This window comes from Phodopus roborovskii, unplaced genomic scaffold (genome assembly GCF_943737965.1).
Source record: "Phodopus roborovskii unplaced genomic scaffold, PHOROB, whole genome shotgun sequence".
Taxonomy (NCBI): domain Eukaryota; kingdom Metazoa; phylum Chordata; class Mammalia; order Rodentia; family Cricetidae; genus Phodopus; species Phodopus roborovskii.
In genome coordinates, this window is record NW_026126629.1 from 10,382,042 (window position 1) to 10,401,281 (window position 19,240).

Consider the following 19,240-nt stretch of genomic DNA (forward strand, 5'->3'; position numbering starts at 1 on the left):
CTATATTTCTCGGTCAATTCCTTTACTATTAATAATACTTGAATTTTCTTATGTTTATTGGTGGTGACTTTCATAAGGCCATTTAAATACAAGTATAAAGTACTTTAAGAGTATTCTTTACTGTATATTACTGTATACCTTATTTTCTTTCTTCCTCCCTCCCACCAATACCATTTGTTTCCCTGGATTAGTCACTTTTGCTTCTATTTTCATGCACTCATATGAGTATATGTATCAATATAAAATCCAGGAACAATACATGAGAGAAAATATATATATTTCTTTCTTTTTTCTTTTCAAGACATGGTTCTTTGTATTGTTTTGGAGCCTGGAGCCTGTCCTGGAACTCACTCTGTAACCAGGCTGGCTTCAAGTTCAGAGATCTACCTGCCTCTGCCTCCCGAATTCTGGGATTAAAGGCATGTGCCACCAATGCCTGACTTATATGGTATCTTTCTTTCATACTGGCTTAATTTACTCACCATGGTCATCTCCAGTTGCATTTTCCTGTAAAGGACATAGCTTCCTTATTTATGGGCTGAAAAAAATTCCATTGTGTATGTTTCCCACTATTTCTTTATTTGTTGGGTTGACAGCGAGGTTGTTTTCATAACTTAGCTGTTATGGATAGTGCTAAAATAAACAGTGATGTGCAAGTATGTCTGAGATATGTTAACTCACAGTCTTTTAGGTAAAAACCCAGAGTACCTGGGACATTTGATGGATCAAATTTGAGATTTCATTTTATGCATTACTAGGAAATCAGTACTTTTCAGAGTGGCCATATTGCTTTGATAGCTCATATATTTGTTTTATATTTTTTTGTTGTGTATTTGAAGTCATTTTATTGGTTGCTTTTTAAAAATTTAATTTATTTTATATTTTATAGGTATGTATGTGTAGCTGAGTATGTGTATATACACCATATGCATGCCGGTGCCTGCAGAGACCAGAAGAGGGCATCAGATCTTCTGGAATTGGAGCTTCCAGCTAAATGAAGATCAGGAGAAAACATAGGAGATTTAATGGTAGAAGGGAAAGAAAGGAATACCTACCAAAGACCGAGGAGCTGAAATTGAACCTCAGGTATATGATGTGATTTCCTGACAGCTTAAAATATGTCCTTGAGATTAGTGATCTTTATAATATGAAGGAAAAAGTCAATAGAGTTGTGTTTTATGATGTATTTTCTTAGCTTTGGTTCTAAGCTTATTGTGAGAGCTCTCATCAACTATTATCATTACCTCTAACTTCCACTTTTTTCAGTTCCTATATATTCTACATTTTATCTTTATTATTGTTATCTTGAAAACTGTCCATGTTTGCAGTCAATGAAGTTATTGCATTTGGGTACATAAACCCACTGATCAGTTTCCTTGAGTTTTAATAGAAATTGAGAAGTAGGAACTAGTAAAGCAAAATGGATTTATTTGCAGCTTGGCATATTGGGAAGAGAAAGACTCCTGGCTTTTCTGTGCCTTTCTAATAAGACTGTTACAGTTTTATAGAAAGCATGCAATAAAAGGCAGGGATTATACATATGCAAATTGAACTGTGATATAAGCTGTTCAAACTCCATGTAATTCCTTCCTGTTAGGCCAGTTCCTTCTTGGGTACCAGGACTTGTGCCTTTCCTCCACCCTGCATTTAATTACCTGAGGTCCATCATTTTATGGCCTCTGTTTTAATATAGTCTGTTAGCCCAAAGAAGGTAAGTAAGCTGACCCTTAGAACATCATCTCACAGATTAGGCTCCAATGTCTGACCCCAGTTGCTAAACTACATGTTCTTTTTGTATGTTGGGTCTTTATTTCTCCCTAGTATTCCTTCAGTAATTTAATGTCCCCTTCCTTCACACCATCATAGCTTCTGCATTTCTTCTTGAACATGCATGTAAATCAAGCAATGCATCTTTATTTTTGGCAAAGAACAAAGACAAACTTCTTTACCTTTATCCATTTCTTTATTTTATTGTTGGCAGAAAAGTTCCAGATAGAATTGTGGATTATTGTGAAACTCTGACCTGACCTCACAGCAGGATCTTTCTACTTCAGCCTTTCATGCTTGGTGTATGCACAAGGATCATTAGTAACTTCTATTTCACATAGTCAGATGTCCCTATTCTCTTCTTACCTGACAAATTCTCAAAGACAGATCTCTTAGAGTAATCTCAGTCATGAGCATGCCACTCTTCTGTTTTTCTTGTTTTACTGGCTACACTTTTCTAGTTTCTCTTGTTGGACTATTTTCTCATGCATTTAAATTCTAAATGTCATCCTGTGGAGACACCTTTAAGACCTGTCTCATTATTGTTGTTAAGTCCCTAGTTGGTTTTACCTGTTTCATAGCTTAATATATAAAAGACTGGTGACACCAAAAGTTTTATTACCTATCCTAATTATCCTTGCACTCTGGACCTGTAGATTCAGTTCATTGCTGGCTATCTCCATTGGGATGATTGACAGGCAGCTCATATTGACTGCTTCAAATGCAATTCCTGGTATCACCCCCAAGACCTATTTCTTGTGGAAAACATACGTATTGAAAGGGATCTTAGATCTTACATGATGGAGCATGAAAAAAGCAGCATGTTATTCAGGGAACAGTACCATGGTGTTTAGAACAGAGAGAGAGAGAGAGAGAGAGAGAGAGAGAGAGAGAGAGAGAGAGAGAGAGAGAGAGAACATTCTTTGTACATTAATTAGTGCTGTGGGTGATTTATATGTTTGGAGTTATAGCAATTCTATCAAACATTGTGATTTTTTACTATGTTAAGAAAGGATAGTTTGTTCTCTGTCTTGGTTTATTTTCTTGTGCTGTGACAAAACACTGTCAATCATGGCAACTTAGAAAAGAAAATGTTTAACTTGGTGCTCATGGTTACAGAAGGTTAGAGTTCATGACCATAACAGTGGGGAGCATGGCAGCAGACAGAGAGGCAAAATGTTAGATCACTATTTGAGAACTTACATCCATATCTGCAAGTAGATTGTAGAGGAAATCAACTGGAATGTCACGGACTTTTGAAACCTTAAAGCCCAGCCCCAGTGACATATCTCCTCCAATTGGGCCACACCTCCTAATTCTTCTGAAACATTTCCACCAACTGGTGACCAAGTATTCAAATGTAGAAGCCTATAGGGACCATTTCACTCAAACTGCCACTCTCTCCTTGCTTTATTAACTGTGCTGTACATTTTTATTTATAAGATGACAGATGCCATCTTTGAGCCATTTCTTCTTATACTATATGCTCTTACTCATGTGTCACAAGCAGTAAAGCCCCTTCTTTACTTTCCCAATTGAAAATGAAAAACATGATAGGGAAGATAGAGTTAAACTTTTAAAGAAATTCAATTGTTATTGATACGTTCAGTATGTATAGGTTAAGTGTTAGGAGTATGTTTTTTCCCTGCCAGTTTGGTCACACCACCATGTTAGCCCCAAATAACACATAGAGACTCTGTATTTGATGTAATGCTGTTGGTCAGTTACTAGTTTCTTATTGGCTAGCTCTGTCTTAATTATTAACCCATTTCTATTAATCTAAGTGTTTCCATGTGGTCTTATATTACTGGAGAGAGGGGCTGGCGTTCTTCTCTTTCCATCTTGGATCTCCTCCCTACTTCTCCATCTCTCCTCCTAGTCTCCTAGTCCTGCCTATCTTGCTTTCCTATTGGCCAATAGGACTTTATTCATTAACCAATAAGAGAAACATATTTACAGAATGACATCTGCCATCATCTCCTCTTTTCTGTCTAAAATAAAAAGAAGGGTTTAACCTTAGCATAGCAAAATATATCATACAACAGTTATCAAATAAGAATCACAGTTAACAATATTTAGTCCATTAACCTTTAGTAAGATTTAAAGAAAATATCCTATCTTTGTGAGTCTAAAGTCCTATATGTAACTTATCTTTAATCCTAACTAAATAAAACTATAACCATAACTATTTGCCTTCCAGTCTATCAAAGACCACAGAAGGATAATATATAAACTCTAGAAATGACAGAGACAACTCACTGCCTGGTAAGTCATCTGAAGTTCAGCCTATAGGCCATAGCATGACTCCTCAGCAAAACAGGAAACTAAGCTGTCTACCTTTATTGGCAGTTTGTCAGTCATTTTTTATCTGTGTCCTGTAGACTGTCTGGCAGACTCTTCCATGAAGCAGGAATCCTGTAGCAATGTCCATCTTGTATCAGCTGTCACTTTCCTGGTGGGTTCTGTATGTCCAGTTTATATAGCATAAGCTCAAACAGTCCAGACAAGAGCAGTATCTTGCCCAAATGGCTAGTATTGCCATATTGGAGTAAACTCCATAACACGTTTCTTCAATGTCCATCTTTCTTTCTGGTGCAGGTGGTGTTGCCAGGAGCAGTTTTGCCTCACTGTCAAGACAAAGCCTACACCATTTTAAATGCCATATTCTGTAGGTCTTTGAAAGGTTTGAAGAATGCCTATTCATCTTAAATACATCTTAAAAACCAGGTTTATTTGAAATCACAGAGATCTGCTTGGCTCTGTCTCCCCAAGGCTGGAATTAAAGGCATGTGCCACCACACCCAGCTACTCTCTGTCTTTTTAAAACCATTTTAGTCTTTTTCTCTCCCAAGCCTACGTATATTTTAAAACACACTGTAAACCTTTAGTGGTTTTTCTTAACGTGAGTCCATCTTTACTGTAAATCTTTATCTTTTTCTGACCACGAATCTTTTATCTGGTAAACAACAACATTGCTAAAACGAAAGCCACAGTTGTTTCAGCTGCGGTCTATCCAAGATGGCAGCGGCTACTTTTACTCCCAGTACTGAGAGCTGTACTCACTGCCTTGGTCTACGCTGCCATCCAGCAGCATGCTGCCAGCTTGGAGATGTTGTCACTGCCATTGCTAGCTCTAGTACACACCACTGAGTTGTTAGCAGAGCTCTTTAAAAGCCTGACGGTTTTTTGCCGCTTATGGTGAGTCAGGAAACCTTCCTTAAAGAGCTACACAAATCTCTGCTTGTCTCTAACAAAACAGAGTTCAACTGAGAAACATGCTACTATCAAGAAGCCTTGCTTGTCTCTGTCTTTTTTTGTTGTTGTTGTTGTTTGTTTGTTTCTAAAACCCCTTTGTAAGCTTTCATTAAGTTTTAAATTAAGTTTTAAGTGGAACTTCTTAATAGCCACGTTTTGTGGACGCCATTATGTTATGAGTAGTTTTTTCCCTGCCAGTCTGGTCACATTGCTGTGCCAGCCCCAAATAACACACAGAGACTCTGTATTAGATATAAAGCTGTTGGCCAGTTACTAGTTTCTTATCGGCTAGCTCAGTCTTAATTATTAACCCATTTCTATTAATCTAATTGTTTCCTCTTACCGGAGAGAGGGGCTGATGTTCTTCTCTCTCTGTCTTCCATCTTGGATCTCCTTCCTACTCCTTCCTCTCTCCTCCTTGTCTCCTAGTTTTGCCTATCTTGCTTTTCTATTGGCCAACAGTGCTTTATTCATTAACCAATAAGAAAAACACATTTACAGAATGACATCTCCCATCAGTTAGGTAACTTCTTTCCCTAAGTTAAAAGTCCTGGGAAAAGTTAATGGAATGGGAATAGTTTCTTTATACAATTTAAGTATCTCTAACAGGTGGTGATAAAAAAAATGACAGTTGTTAATTCTAAAGCAAAGTATGAATAACTATGGTCTGAAAACATAATTTACTCAATAGAGTATTTCAGTTATTCTCTAGTCTGTACTAATTAACTTTTATCCTCACTAGGGTCTGCTTATCTTCACATAACATGCTGTAGCATTTTCCAACTTAAATTGAAATCAAACTTCACCTTATGCCTTCCATTGTCTACTCCATGCCTTTTCTTATTTGTACATAAAAATATTTTGAAGGTATTGTTCACACACTGTCTGTTTTTACCTAAACTTATTCTTATCAGTTCATACTGTAAATAATAGCACAAAAGCACAGTAAAAGGCAGACACTATTTCGTTCTCTTTCTTATAAAATTATGTCAAATTCAGGCTGGCTAGTTCTGCTATGGTGATTCCATATACATGAACAGCTTTCTTCTAAGAACCATCTTAGTTCAGTGCTTCTAACGCCATGTGGTCTGTTAGGCTACTTGTGCTTCTGCCATCATGGTCAGGATTTAGTGCAAAGAGGGTCAAGGTATGGGTAGACTTCACTATTCATGCATAATTCTTACTTCTATTTCCCCCATCTGCTTTGAGATCGATAGGAAGTATTAATAATAATTATCTATATAGATATTTTGGCTGACATAAAAATTCTTTGGCCAATGAGTAGAGGTTGTTACCAGAAAAACACAATTCTTACCTCAAAGTGGGTAACAGATAGTTTATTCTGAAGCTATATAAGAGGAAGCATAACCTTGGAACACAGATTCACCCAAAAGTCCATGTCTCCATATGGGTTCATGAAGTTTTATAGCAACAGAACAAAGAAAGTCATATATCAAGTTATTTTCAAATACCACTGGCAGAAACATTAGATAGAAATTCTGGTATAGGCCTCAGATGCTAGCTGACAAAATTTTTCTGTTACTACATTCTGAAAGGTTTCGCCTGTTAGTCACAAGATTGTTAGGCCAGACAGAGAGGTAGATAAGGAATAGTTTTTATGTGCCCTATAGACAGTCTGATATAAATTGTAGTTAGAGTATAGACCTGCAACATTTCACCCTCTCCACAGTGACTGAGTTTTAAACAAGTAATTAGCCTTACACTAAAGTGGGCTTCTTTCCTGGAACTTTTGTTAACAAAGTAATCATTCGCTTTCCACTCCGCCATCAGTGGTGGAACCGCCACCAAGATGCAGATTTTTGTGAAGACCCTTACGTGGAAAACCATCACACTCGAGATTGAACCCTCGGACACTATAGAAAATGTAAAGGCCAAGATCCAGGATAGGAAGGAATTCCTCCTGACCAGCAGAGGCTGATCTTTGCTGGAAAGCAACTGGAAGATGGCCGTACTTTGTCTGACTATAACATTCAAAAGGAGTCTACCCTTCATCTTGTGTTGAGACTCCGTGGTAGTGCTAAGAAGAAGAAGAAGTCTTACACCACTCCCAAGAAGAATAAGCATAAGAGAAGGAAGGTTAAGTTGGCTGTGCTGAAGTATTATAAGGTGGATGAAAATGGCAAAATAAGTCGCCTTCGACGAGAGTGTCCATCTGATGAATGTGGTGCTGGACTTTTCATGGCTAGCCATTTTGACAGACATTACTGTGGCAAGTGTTGTCTGACTTATTGCTTCAACAAACCAGAAGACAAGTAGTTGTGTATGTTGAATCAATAAAAAGACAGGAACTGAAAAAAAAAAAAACAACAAAGTAATCATTCTGGTAAGCATTAGGAAATGAATGAATGGACACACGCTTCCTGCAGTTCACAGCCCTGCCTTGAGAATACCACATTCTCTAACTATGAATTTGACCCCTTTTCTATTTACTTCTCACAGTCACTCATACCTGGATGAAGGGAAGTTTAGAACTAGAATTGGGTACACTGTATCCCAAATAAACCTAGAGTTGGTATTGCTTGGGGGCATTCCTTCATTTTCCCTGGCTGCCTAAGGGGAGAGAGGTAGTAAGGCCAGAGGGGGTGGTCTTCAGTCAAGTGCTTTAGCCAGGCTTTTGGGTTGGTAATGGATGTGCTGTGGAGATGAAATTCATGCATTGAGGTGGATAGGTGAGCATATGCAAGTTTTATTATTCTCAGATGCTTATTCGTTAATAAAGGGAATTGCACACATCATCACTATGTAATTTAGAGCACACATATACTTTTATTGCAAACCAACTGAAACATTCATTAAGCAATTTTAATGATGTGAGAAAATACCTACTATAAAGTACTGAGAACAAAAGCAAAAATGAAGACACAGTTCAAAAATGGTAGCTTGCCCAGGACCCTAAGATGGGCAAAATATCCCAGAGAGGACTTTGAGCCAGGACAGTCATCTTATTTGTTTGCCATGACTGAATTGTTTCATATTTAAAAATATTTTCTGTGTAATCTTAATTAACTTTTTGTTTTGTTTTGTTTTTGTCATTCTGAAGAGAGGAGCAAGAACATACCTGCTAGAGTAGAAGGAAGGCTCATTGTAACCCTGGTTTGAAACAGGTGGACATGGTTAAAACAGGTGTATGAAGATTTATGTACAGGGCTGTGGCTGGCTGGACAGTTCAGACTGTCTATTGCACTGCAGACAACCAGAAATCATGGGCATAAACAATTTCTAACCCTGAAATTGTGTAAGTGCCACCATGGTAAAGAGCTGCCAGGCCAAAGTGAGAGTGATGCCTTGGGGGCATTAATGCTCATTGCTGCTTGTTGGTCATTTGCTAGATTTGCAGCTGGAGGGAATTGCTTGGTGATGGAGAGGAATCTAAGAGGAGAATACTCTCTAGAAAAACCAGTACTCCTAAGTCTCAAGCCTCAGAAATAGAATAGCCCTGCTCAAAGGGGGTTATAGATAGCTGCCTTTGTAACTCCACCTACTTGACCCCACCCCTATCTCATCTAGGTATAGTGGACATGTGTGGTATAGATGTGGTGATTTGGAATGGCAAGTTTCTTGGTGACAAAATATAGAATCAGAAACTGTAATTAAGTGCAACAGAGAATACTCATTTTGAAGATAAAATCAATCCTAACAAGATTCAAGATTAAAACAACAACAACAACAACAAATATGGGGCCAAAGAGATGGTTTCCAGCAGTTAAAAGTTCATAATCAGTTTGATTCTCAGCGTCTACAGAGGGCAGCTCTCTAGTGGCTTTAACTTGAGCTCATGGGCACCTGGACTTCCACACATAATCACACACAGGCAAACACATATACTCATAATTACAAGTAAAACACACCTAAAATTAGTATGATTATCCATTTGTATGTATGTGTGTGGGGTACATGTGTGTGATGGTACCCACATGGCGGTTAGGAACAATTTGTGGGAATTGATTCTCTCTTATTACTCTGTTGGCCACAGGGATCAGTCTTAGGATATCAGACTCAGCTGGAAACACCTTTAACTCCCAAGCTATCTCACTGGCTGTTGTGTGACCAAAGTTTTCATGCAAGGGATGCTGAATAACCTCTACTCCCTCTAGATAGGGAGCCTATGACAGACTAAAGTACAGAAACCACCAAGTCCAACTTGGTGGGCCAATGAGTTTCATTAGGGGTTATTTACAGAAATGTGAGTGAGAGACTAGAAATGAACAGCAGCATCACCAGAGCCAGCTTTAGCACTGGTACACTACACAGTTTACAAAGGGTGACCCTAGGCCATACTGCACATCCTGCAGGAAGTTCAATAGGTTGGAGGGTGTCTTTTCTAAGTGCTTCAGTTGTTCTAAATCTCTTCTAGGCAATCAGTTGTTTCCTGCTTCTTCCAGGAAGCTGGTCTGGTCAGCATCTTTGCAGCTTGGCTAGTCTGAATGTCTTTACAGCTTTTATTGCTTACTCTGGCAGAGAGGAGCCTAGTGAATCTGGTCAGTTTCAGGGACTTCCTGAAGCTATTTTGAATAGTTTTACTTCCCTGCTTAAAGAGCTTCCTTGCAGGATGTAATGTTTCAGTGTCAGAGGAAACTGTTACACAAATTCTAAATTTAAAAAAATTGAAAAATATCAGAAACCTTACAGAATTCAGAAAAAAAATAGTGTTCCCCCTTAAAGGCACAGAACTCTTGCTTCCTGGTCCTTTTGTGTGTGTGTTTTGATAGCCTCTTTATGGGACAGTGATTTCTGCAATGTAGCTGTTCTGTGTGGAGAATATAAAGATGATTTGGTGTGCAGAGTGGGTAAAAGAAATCTTTTATTGTTAGTGTCTTAGAAAACCAGTATTTGAAGATTTATACAGGTAATGTCAAGTGCATTTTGAATACTGTTATCAAGGTTGGGAAATTGTCTTCTAAATTTCTGTCATATATAAACTATAAAATTGCTCAGTGTTTAAAGTTTTCCTTGACTGTGAGTCATCTAAAACGCTCTTTCAATTAATGTCCTCTGCAAAACAGTTTATTGTAGAGGTTCAGATGGCACTGGGGAACAATTGCTTTTATATTACCTCAGTTGGTATTTTGTGTCAAAATGGCAGGAAATTTAAACTTTATTAATGTATCCAGATAACTTACTAGTTTATTAGTTACAGTTTGAAGTTGACCAAGACTCCATTCTCACTTAATCTTAAGTATTTGAGTTTCTCTTAGCTGCTGTTCTAGGCATGGTTTAAAGGCTTTTTTTGTTTTTGTTTTTACTGTTATTTGCTTTTTTTGACATTGGGGTAATTTTTTACCAATGCTGTTGCTCATCAAATGTTTGTCACTTATTTTTGAATATTTTATTAATAGTTCATGAAGATCTCCTATATCATTAACTAACAAATTTAAAGATGAAAAGAGTTATATTTTATATGGGTCTGATTCAAGGTGCTATTAATTATCACCAGTATTACTGAAGCGCTCAAGACAAAACAAAACAAAAAAAACCAAACAACAACAAAAAACTGTCCTAAAAACTGAAAATGTTCTTAAAATGTCACTCTACCTGTTGCAATATGAAACAATTTTAAAATGGGAAAGGCATTCCATTGCACTTGTTAGATTGATGGGAAAAAATTCTACATTGTCATGTGTATTTAAAATATTCCACAAAGATCCTGACTTAAATAGAACATGTGTAACTGTGGTGAGACCTAGGAGTTTCCAGTGATTTGGGGGACGTTGGAAGCAGCTTTAGCTAGAGCCATTGAAGAATTCTTGACAAAAGGGTAAGAGGCTTCAGCTGGCATGTGCTGTTAACATGCATACCTGTCATGATTGCTTAACAGCCTATTGCACTTTGTAGAATTTGTCTCATATTGTTGAATTAACAGGAGAAGTTTTTCAGTTGATGAAAAAGAACTCCCATTTAGATTTTTTCCTGTTATTTGTGCTGAGGTAGAGATTGAATATTTTCCAGCTCACTCATGTTTGTCTTATACACTCACACACATATGTCTTCAGCAGTAGTAATTTTGATCTGATTTCCTTATTTTTCACTCGTTTATTTCATATTTCATTATTTTTACTTATTATCCACAATCTATTTGAAATATATTTGTGTTTGCATTTGAGATTTTATGTATGCATGTTAAGAAGGATATTACATTTAGCAGGTAGTAGGTTATTGATATTTCTGTTGTTTAAAGAATTTCTGTCCTAATTTCCTCCTTTGTTGTGATAAAAACTGTATCTGAAAGAACTTTGGGAGGATTAAAAAGGTCATTTTAGCTTGCATTACAGCCCATCATCAAGAGGAAGCTAAGACAGGTACTCAAGATAGGAATACTCAAGATAGGGTACTCAAGAAGAAGAAAAAAAGGAAAACAAAACAAAACAAAACAAAACAATGGAAGAATGCTACTTACTGGCTGATCTCAGACTCACATTCAGCTACCTTTCTTACCCTGTCCAGGCTCACTTGCTTAGAGATGGTACCACCCACAGTGGTCTGGATCCTCCTATATAAAATAGCAATCAACAAAATGCTCCAAAGATAAGCCTACAGGCAAGTATGATGGAGGCAGTTTTGAATGAGGTTTCCTCTTCTCAGATATATCAAGTAGACAACCAAGATTAGGTAATGCAGTATCATATTATTATAGATGATGACCAATAACAAATCATTATCTCTTCTTCACTTCAGTTGAATAAACAAGTTTATATGTCATTTAGTCAAGATACAATGACCTAAAAATTTCAATATGGTAATTTTCAAAACCACTTGAAGGCAATCCGTACATCCTGATCACGTTCACCTCCAAGTCCTTCCATGTCCACTCTCACTCCCACTCCCTCCCCAAAAGTTCATTTTGTGTTGTCCATATTCACTAGAGTTTGGTTAAATTCCTAGTGGCTGGCCCCCTACGGGAGAATGAATCTTTCTCTGCCTCCATTGATGCCAGAAAAGCCGTGTGACACCCATGTGCTGTGGGCAGGTAATGTGTGGGGCCAGTTCCCCCACAATGTACAGGGCCAGCTCATCTGTGCCAGTGGCATTGTTCAGGCTGTGTGGCTGGGGCTGCCACAAAGGGGTATAGCCAGCTCTTCTGTCCCCATGCCACTCATTATCTCTTCTAGAATCCATTTATCTTAACTATTCAATACCTACAATAACCCCATAGATCACTTTGTATTCTCTATTTTTTTGTTTGCCACTTTCCCTTTGGATTTGTAAAAATTTGTTGAAAAATTTCTCTAGGTGCTTCACATTGTTAAGTGCTAATATAAATATTATCTTATAAAATATATAACCATTTTCATTGCCATATAAAATGTAATACATTTCTACTTAATTCCACATTGGTTGAACTCTATAGACTACCATGAACTTTCTGCAATCAATATTGTATCAGCTATTGACAATGACAGCATTCTTTACTCTTTAACTTTTTTTTCTATCTCATTGTGCTGGTGGTGACTACAGGATACTGCTGAATAGCACTGATGATAATGGACCACATCAGCATTCTCTTGTTTCCACTGGGGACATACATATTCAATGTTTTCTTATTTGCAAAGATGTATCATAAAATTTTCATTTTGTAATTGATTTCTTTATCACATTCTGAGCTGGAAAGATTTGAATGGTCTTAAGGCGAAGGCGCTATGTGGGATTGAATGATGACGATGGGGCCTCCATGCTGCTGGAGGTCTGAGGGTCAATAGGAATGGTAGAGATTTAGAGGAAAGTGGGTGGTGAAAGGGTTCCTCTCCCTCATCCATGGAGAAGCCTGGATGTTTGGGCAGGAGGTCTTCTTTTCTCCTTTCTCCCCAAGTTACATTCTGAATTTCTCCTGTACATAGTTTCTTTTAACAAATGTGAAGGACTTCATCATTGAACTTTCTTGGGAGTTTCCTACCTAGTTTGCATCACAGACAGTGGGAAAGATGAACCTATATTCTCAGTCTGGCACCTGTGTAGATCTCTCCATGACCATCAGTACTGAGAGAACCAGAAGATAATTCTAGCCACCTTCAGAAAAGAAGATCAAGCCACACATGCTTTACACATCTTTAAAATAATTTTGTCTTCAAATTTTACAAATGTGCTTTTATTTTAAGTTTGTGTATAATGTGAAGCTGTGTCCTGTTAGGTTCAAATCCCCTTCTAATGCAATCCTCACTGCCAATGAGCTTGTGATATTCCTCAGGAAATCAGGGCTGTTAGTATGTCCTCACTCTTTCCAAGTTGGTTTCAAGGAATTTCTATTCAAAAATGACTTTGGAAAATGTATAGTGGTATTGTTTTTGTATATTTAACACTAATTTGGCTATATCTAAGCAACATTCCTTAGTGTACCATTTAGAATATCTGGATCCTCAAAAGTTATCATTATAGAAAACTATTAAACCTACAGAAACTCTTTCCTCTGGACATGTTTGTCAGGGATGTTAGTGAACTTGTAGATGGAAGAGACTAACATAACAACTTAGGACCAAGTAAACTAGAAATGGCTTAATTGATAGTGGCCACTGTAAGCCAGATGAAAGAAAATCAGCAACCACACAAATTCCTTCTATCTTTGCCAAGGCATCCAATACTTCAGCAAAAAGGTGTACAGGGGAGGGGCTGGAAGGCATTCAATGCCCATTACAGTTTCCTTTCTTCAAGATCACATCAGAATGAAGAGAATGAATTAGTTTCCATAAAACACCCAAGGACGGACTGCGTGTGCACGGGGAAGGCCGTCCATAAGGACCAGCTTGTCCAGAGTCTGCCAGCATCCTGGTCCCTCCTCTTCCCATGGAGCGAGCCAGCCTTTCAGTGCCCTTCTCAGACCCTCCTGAGGACTCGGGACTGTGTGCATGGGAGCCCATCACTGCAGACTGGCCTTTCCAGAGTCTGCCAATGTCCTGTTTAAACCTCTGCCCACGGTAGGAAATAAGAGTGGGCTTGTTTCCGGCCTGCTTTCAGGAGCCCTGCTTGGAGCCTCCTGAGGCCTGGGGACTGTACACAGGGTAAACTGTCCCAGCCGACCAGCCCATCTGGAGTCTGGCAGGATTCTAGTCCCACCTCCATCCACTGGAAGGGGAGAGTCATCAGAATATTGGACCTGTTTGCACCCATCAGAAGAGAACCTTGGTCCTGTACCTACCAGGAGAGGGAGAGACCCGACTGGTTCACTGGAAGAAGGGATGGATAGACCACAGTATAAGAACACAGCCAACAACAGAACAATCAATATGATGCCCCCCACAGTCTAGGGTCTCCACACCAGGAATACTTTCACATCCCAACACAGACGAAGCAGAAGAGAATGACCCTGAAGACATATTCGGGAAAATGATAGAGACCCTAGAAGAGGAAATGAAAAATTCCTTTGAAGAAATGGAAAAAATACAAGAAATCAACAAATCTCTTAAAGAAAGCAGAGAAAGCCAAGAAAAAACAATCAAACAGATGAAGGAAACAATTCAAACAGTTCATGACCTGAAAACTGAAATAGAAACATTAAAGAAAACACAAATTGAGGGTATGCTGGAAATAGAAAAGCTGAGTAAATGATCAGGAATACAGATGAAAGAATAACTAACAGAATATAAGAGATGGAAGAGAGAATCTCAGGTGTTGAAGATACACTAGGGTAAATAGATTCATCAACCAAAGAAAATGTTAAGTTCAACAAATCCCCAACACAAAATATCCAGGAAATAGCGGACACTGTGATAAGGCCAACCTTAAGAATAATAGGTATAAAAGAAGGTGAAGATACTCAGAAAATATATTCAACAAAATCACAGAAGAATACTTTCTCAACCTAAAGACAGATATGCCAATGAAACTACAATAAACTTACAGAACACCAACTAGAATGGACCACAAAAAAGTCCCTTAGCCACATAATAATCAAAACACCAAACATATAGAATAAAGAAAGAATATTAAAAGAAGCAAAGGAAAAAGGCCAAGTAACATATAAAAGCAAATCTGTAAGAATTACAGTTGATTTCTTCATGGAAACTCTGAAGGCCAGAAGGTACTAGATAGATATTCTACCAACACAAAGAGACTGCGGATGCCAGCCCAGACTCCTATATCCAGCAAAGCTTTCCAATAAGTATAGATGGAGAAATCAAGATATTCCATGACAAAACCAGATTTAAACAATACTTACCAACTAATCCAGTCCTACAGAAAGTTCTGGAAGGAAAACTCCAACCCAAGGAAGTCAACTATACCCTAAAAAACATAGGCAATAGATAATCCCACTTAACCAACAGCCAAAAGAAAAATAGGATATATGCACACATAATACCACCACCAATGACAAATCCAAAACAAACAAGAATTAACAATGAATGGTAATTAATATCCCTCAATATTAATGGTCTTGATTTGCTTATAAAGGACACAGGCTAACAAAATGGATACAAAGACAGAATCTATCCTTCTGCTGCATACAAGAAACACACCTCAACTTCAAAGACAGACATTACCTCAGAGTTAAGGATTGGAAAAATATTTTCTAATCAAATGGACACAATAAATAAGCATGTGTAGCAATCCTAATATCTAACAAATTAGACTTTAAACTAAAATCAATCAAAAGAGATGAAGTAGGTCATTTAATATCCATCACAGGAAAAATCCATCAAGATGAAGTCTCAATTCTGAACATCTACTACCCAAATACAAAGGCACCCATATTGTAAATGAAATATTACTAAAACTCAAATCAAACATAAAATCTTACACACTTATAGTGGGAGATTTCAACATCCTATGATCAACACTACACAGGTCCACCAAACAAAAACTTAACAAAGAAACAAAGGAACTAATAGAAGTTATGACCCAATTGTTTATAGAAATTTATAGAACATCTCATCCAAACACAAAAGAATATACCTTCTTCACAGCCACATGGAACCTTCTCTAAGTGCAACCACATACTTGGCCATATAGAAAACCTCAATAGGTACAAAAAAATTGGATTAACCCCCTGTATCTTATCAGACCACCATTCTTTAAAGTTAGAATTCAACAACAACACAAATTGCAGAAACCCTAAAAACTCAAGGAAATTGAACAATGCACGATTTCACCATTCCTGGGTCAAGAAATAAATAAAGAAATTAAAGACTTCCTGGATTTCAATGAGAAGGAAAACACAACCTAACTTAGGGAACTCTTTGAAAGCAGTACTAAGAGGAAAGTTCATAGAAGTCTATGGGGCCTCTAGTAGTGGATCAGTATTTATCCCTAGTATACGAATGGTCTTTAGGAGCCTGTTTCACAGCCCACTCCCTCAGCCTAGACACATGGGGGGAGGGCCTAGGCCCTGCTCCAAATGATATGACAGACTTTGAAGACACCCCAGGGGATGGTATGGGGGTTGGTGGGTGGAAGAAGACAGGAGAGTTTGGGAACTCGGTTTTACATGTAAAGCAATCTTGTTTCAAATATATATATATATTAAATATATATATATATTAAATATATATATTAAATATATATATATTTAAATGTGACAGGATGGCTGCAATGGTGAAGGGTGAGTATGAGATTATTCTTTTCCCTTCACTGTTGAGAGGCAGTGTCTGAATCAGAAGGATGTAGACCAAGTCCTCTTCAGAAATTCATTACATGCAGGCAGCCATTTTTTGACCTTTGCCTGGGAGTAATTTTGTAATGCACTCATCGAGGATGATTTTTAAACCCTAAAGGTTGATAAAGTGACATTGTTATGTCTGTAGAGAAAGGAACATCAGTACCTTGAAATTGAATTCTTTCAGGGAGAGATATCATGGCAAAAGAATTGTGTCTTGATTTTCAATATATTAACTTATTCAGAGAGCTCCATCTACTTCTAGAAAGTAATCACAGGGCACTAGATTCTAAAAACACATTAGAAATAATTCAGCTATTGAATGAAAAATGCATAGAAGCAATTGAAGGGGCAGATAAACTGCAGTGATAGATAAAGGTTATATGTCTGGTTAGTGGATAGGACAAGAAATACCTAGTCTTCCTGTTTGGGTGCAATAGTGTGTGCTTTAGAGTTTGCAGCCTCCTTAACTTGACAACTTGATCAGAGGTGACCCATGTATTGAATGATGAACTGGGATAGGGTAGTGCCTTTGGGAGAGAATATTACAGGAAGGTCCAATGAACTTCAACTTCAACCTGCCACCTGTGATATAACTTTAGGTAAATTGATAGATAAGTTTAGTGGGAACAAGTGAGACATTCTTCTGTTGACCACAGTAGGCTTTAGCTACAGAAGCGATGGCTCCCATCTTCTCTGTATAAAAAGATATCACAAGTGGAGAGGGCAGAGAAAAAACAGAACAAAGCAAAACAACAACAACAACAAAAAACCCATTAAAACCCAGAAATTACTCTTGTTGGAAATTTCTTCCCTTGGGCTAACATATTTTCTTTTTCTTTCCTGAGGTAGTAAATGAAGTGTCCAGTTTTATCTGTTTTTGACTGATCATGTCATCTTGAGAACCCTGGCTTGCTGGTGTTGTATTTTGGTCCGGGCTGTTTCCTACATGTTCATGTGTTAATTTGCTTTCTTGGTGGTAGAGCTAGAAAGAACTAGCAGAATCTTTAGAAGGCGGATCCCTGAGCGGAAGGCAGTAGGTCCATGACAGCAAGACTTCAAAGAAGATACTGAGACCCTGCCTACTTCTTCACAATGTGAAAATCTTTTCCTGGCCCCACTGGCCCCACCATGATGTTCATTCAGCCTCACTTAGGACAAAAGTGATGGAGCCAAGAGATCGTGTGCCACAACTTCTGGACTCAACAGCCAAACCACTCATTTTGATATGTTTGTTGATGTTTTCCCAGCAACGGCTACCAGTGATGATCCCCTAAATGATGCGGAACACTCTGGATTACATAGTAGCGCAAGATTAGCTAGTCTGAGGCTTCAGTAACTTCCTATTTCTTAGGTGGTAGCTTCATAAAAGTCATTTTGGAAATGCAGTAAAAAGTTCTCGTGTTTTACTCAATGTGATAATTAGCTTGGAAAGGAAGCCACTTTTGAAGTGCTGCATGTTAGGATTATCAAAATGTTCTCTGATAAACCAGTTCATGCTGATTCAGGAAGAATTTTAAATCTGTTTCCCACTGGTTGGAGAGCTGAGGATAGCTAATTCATTCTTCTCATTTTGGAGAAAAAAAATAGTCTCTACTCTTAAAGGAGGGTGAGAAAACCAAGTAGCAACAAGGGGTCTTATGCAGATTCCAGGCCCCTGTATTCACATTGAGCATAGCATAGCCATACTTTTAGAAGGCCCGGGATGAAGCTTGGGCAGAACTGGGCTCTGTCACAGTGTAAAGTGAGAAGGAGCCATAAGCAGGAATAGCTGCTTTGGACCGGTCTTGCTTCAGCAGCCCTAGCACTTTCTCCCAAGTGTTAATGCACAATGAGAGATACATAGAGGTTTTTGGGGCAAAAGACCTGTATCCAGTTCTTCTGGACAGTTTCTGCCTAGTCTCAGAAGAACGTTCCAGAGCACCTTCTGTTTTCTAGTAATTACTGAGGGGATTTCAATTTTATATTTCATACTCATCTATTTTTATGGGTCCAAGAGTCTTGCCTAAATTCCAGTTATTTTGGTTAGGAGTTTAGGTCACCTAGTGATTATTTCTAGGCTAATATAAATTTACAGGAGAAATAAAGTCTGGATGGGGAGACTGAGTGCTCTATCTAGTTTCATTTCTGTTACATGATAAAATACTCTGACAATTTGAACAAGGGAGAGCTAATGGACCCCCAGACTGATAGCTGGGAAACAAGTATTGGACTGACTCATATTCCCTGAACATGGGTCTCAATTAGAAGGAGTAGGGCCTAGTCCCTACTCCAAATGACTTTACAGATTTTTTTTTTATCCCTTCTGGAAGGCATCACCGTTCCTGTGGAGTGCGGGTGGGGGAATGGGATGGGAGGGTGTTCGGGGGGGGCATGAGTGGAAGGGAAGAAGGAAGGGAGGGAGGGAGGGAAGAAGGGAGGAAGGGAGAGAGAGGAAGGGAGGGAGAGGGAACTGGCATCAATATGTAAAGTAAAAAAAATTTAAAAACTTAAAAAAAAATCTGACAAAAAAACTTATTGAAGAAAGGGATTATTTTAGTTCACAATTCCAGATTTCAGTACATTATTATAGTCAAGAGCAAAGAGCAATAAATGCAAGGATATTTACCTGAGCTTAGT

At 38.2% G+C, this 19,240-nt stretch overlaps 1 protein-coding gene across 1 annotated transcript in view; it reads left to right on the forward strand.

The window, feature by feature from the left end:
- The first annotated feature begins 6,807 nt into the window (after positions 1 to 6,807).
- Positions 6,808 to 19,240, forward strand: part of LOC127238325 (ubiquitin-40S ribosomal protein S27a-like) — an 857,069-nt gene continuing 844,636 nt past the window's right edge. The window contains 2 exon segments of the mRNA XM_051206906.1: positions 6,808 to 6,926; positions 6,929 to 7,307. Of these exon segments, the coding sequence (XP_051062863.1) occupies positions 6,833 to 6,926; positions 6,929 to 7,299 (465 nt within the window). The 5' untranslated portion in view covers positions 6,808 to 6,832 and the 3' untranslated portion in view covers positions 7,300 to 7,307.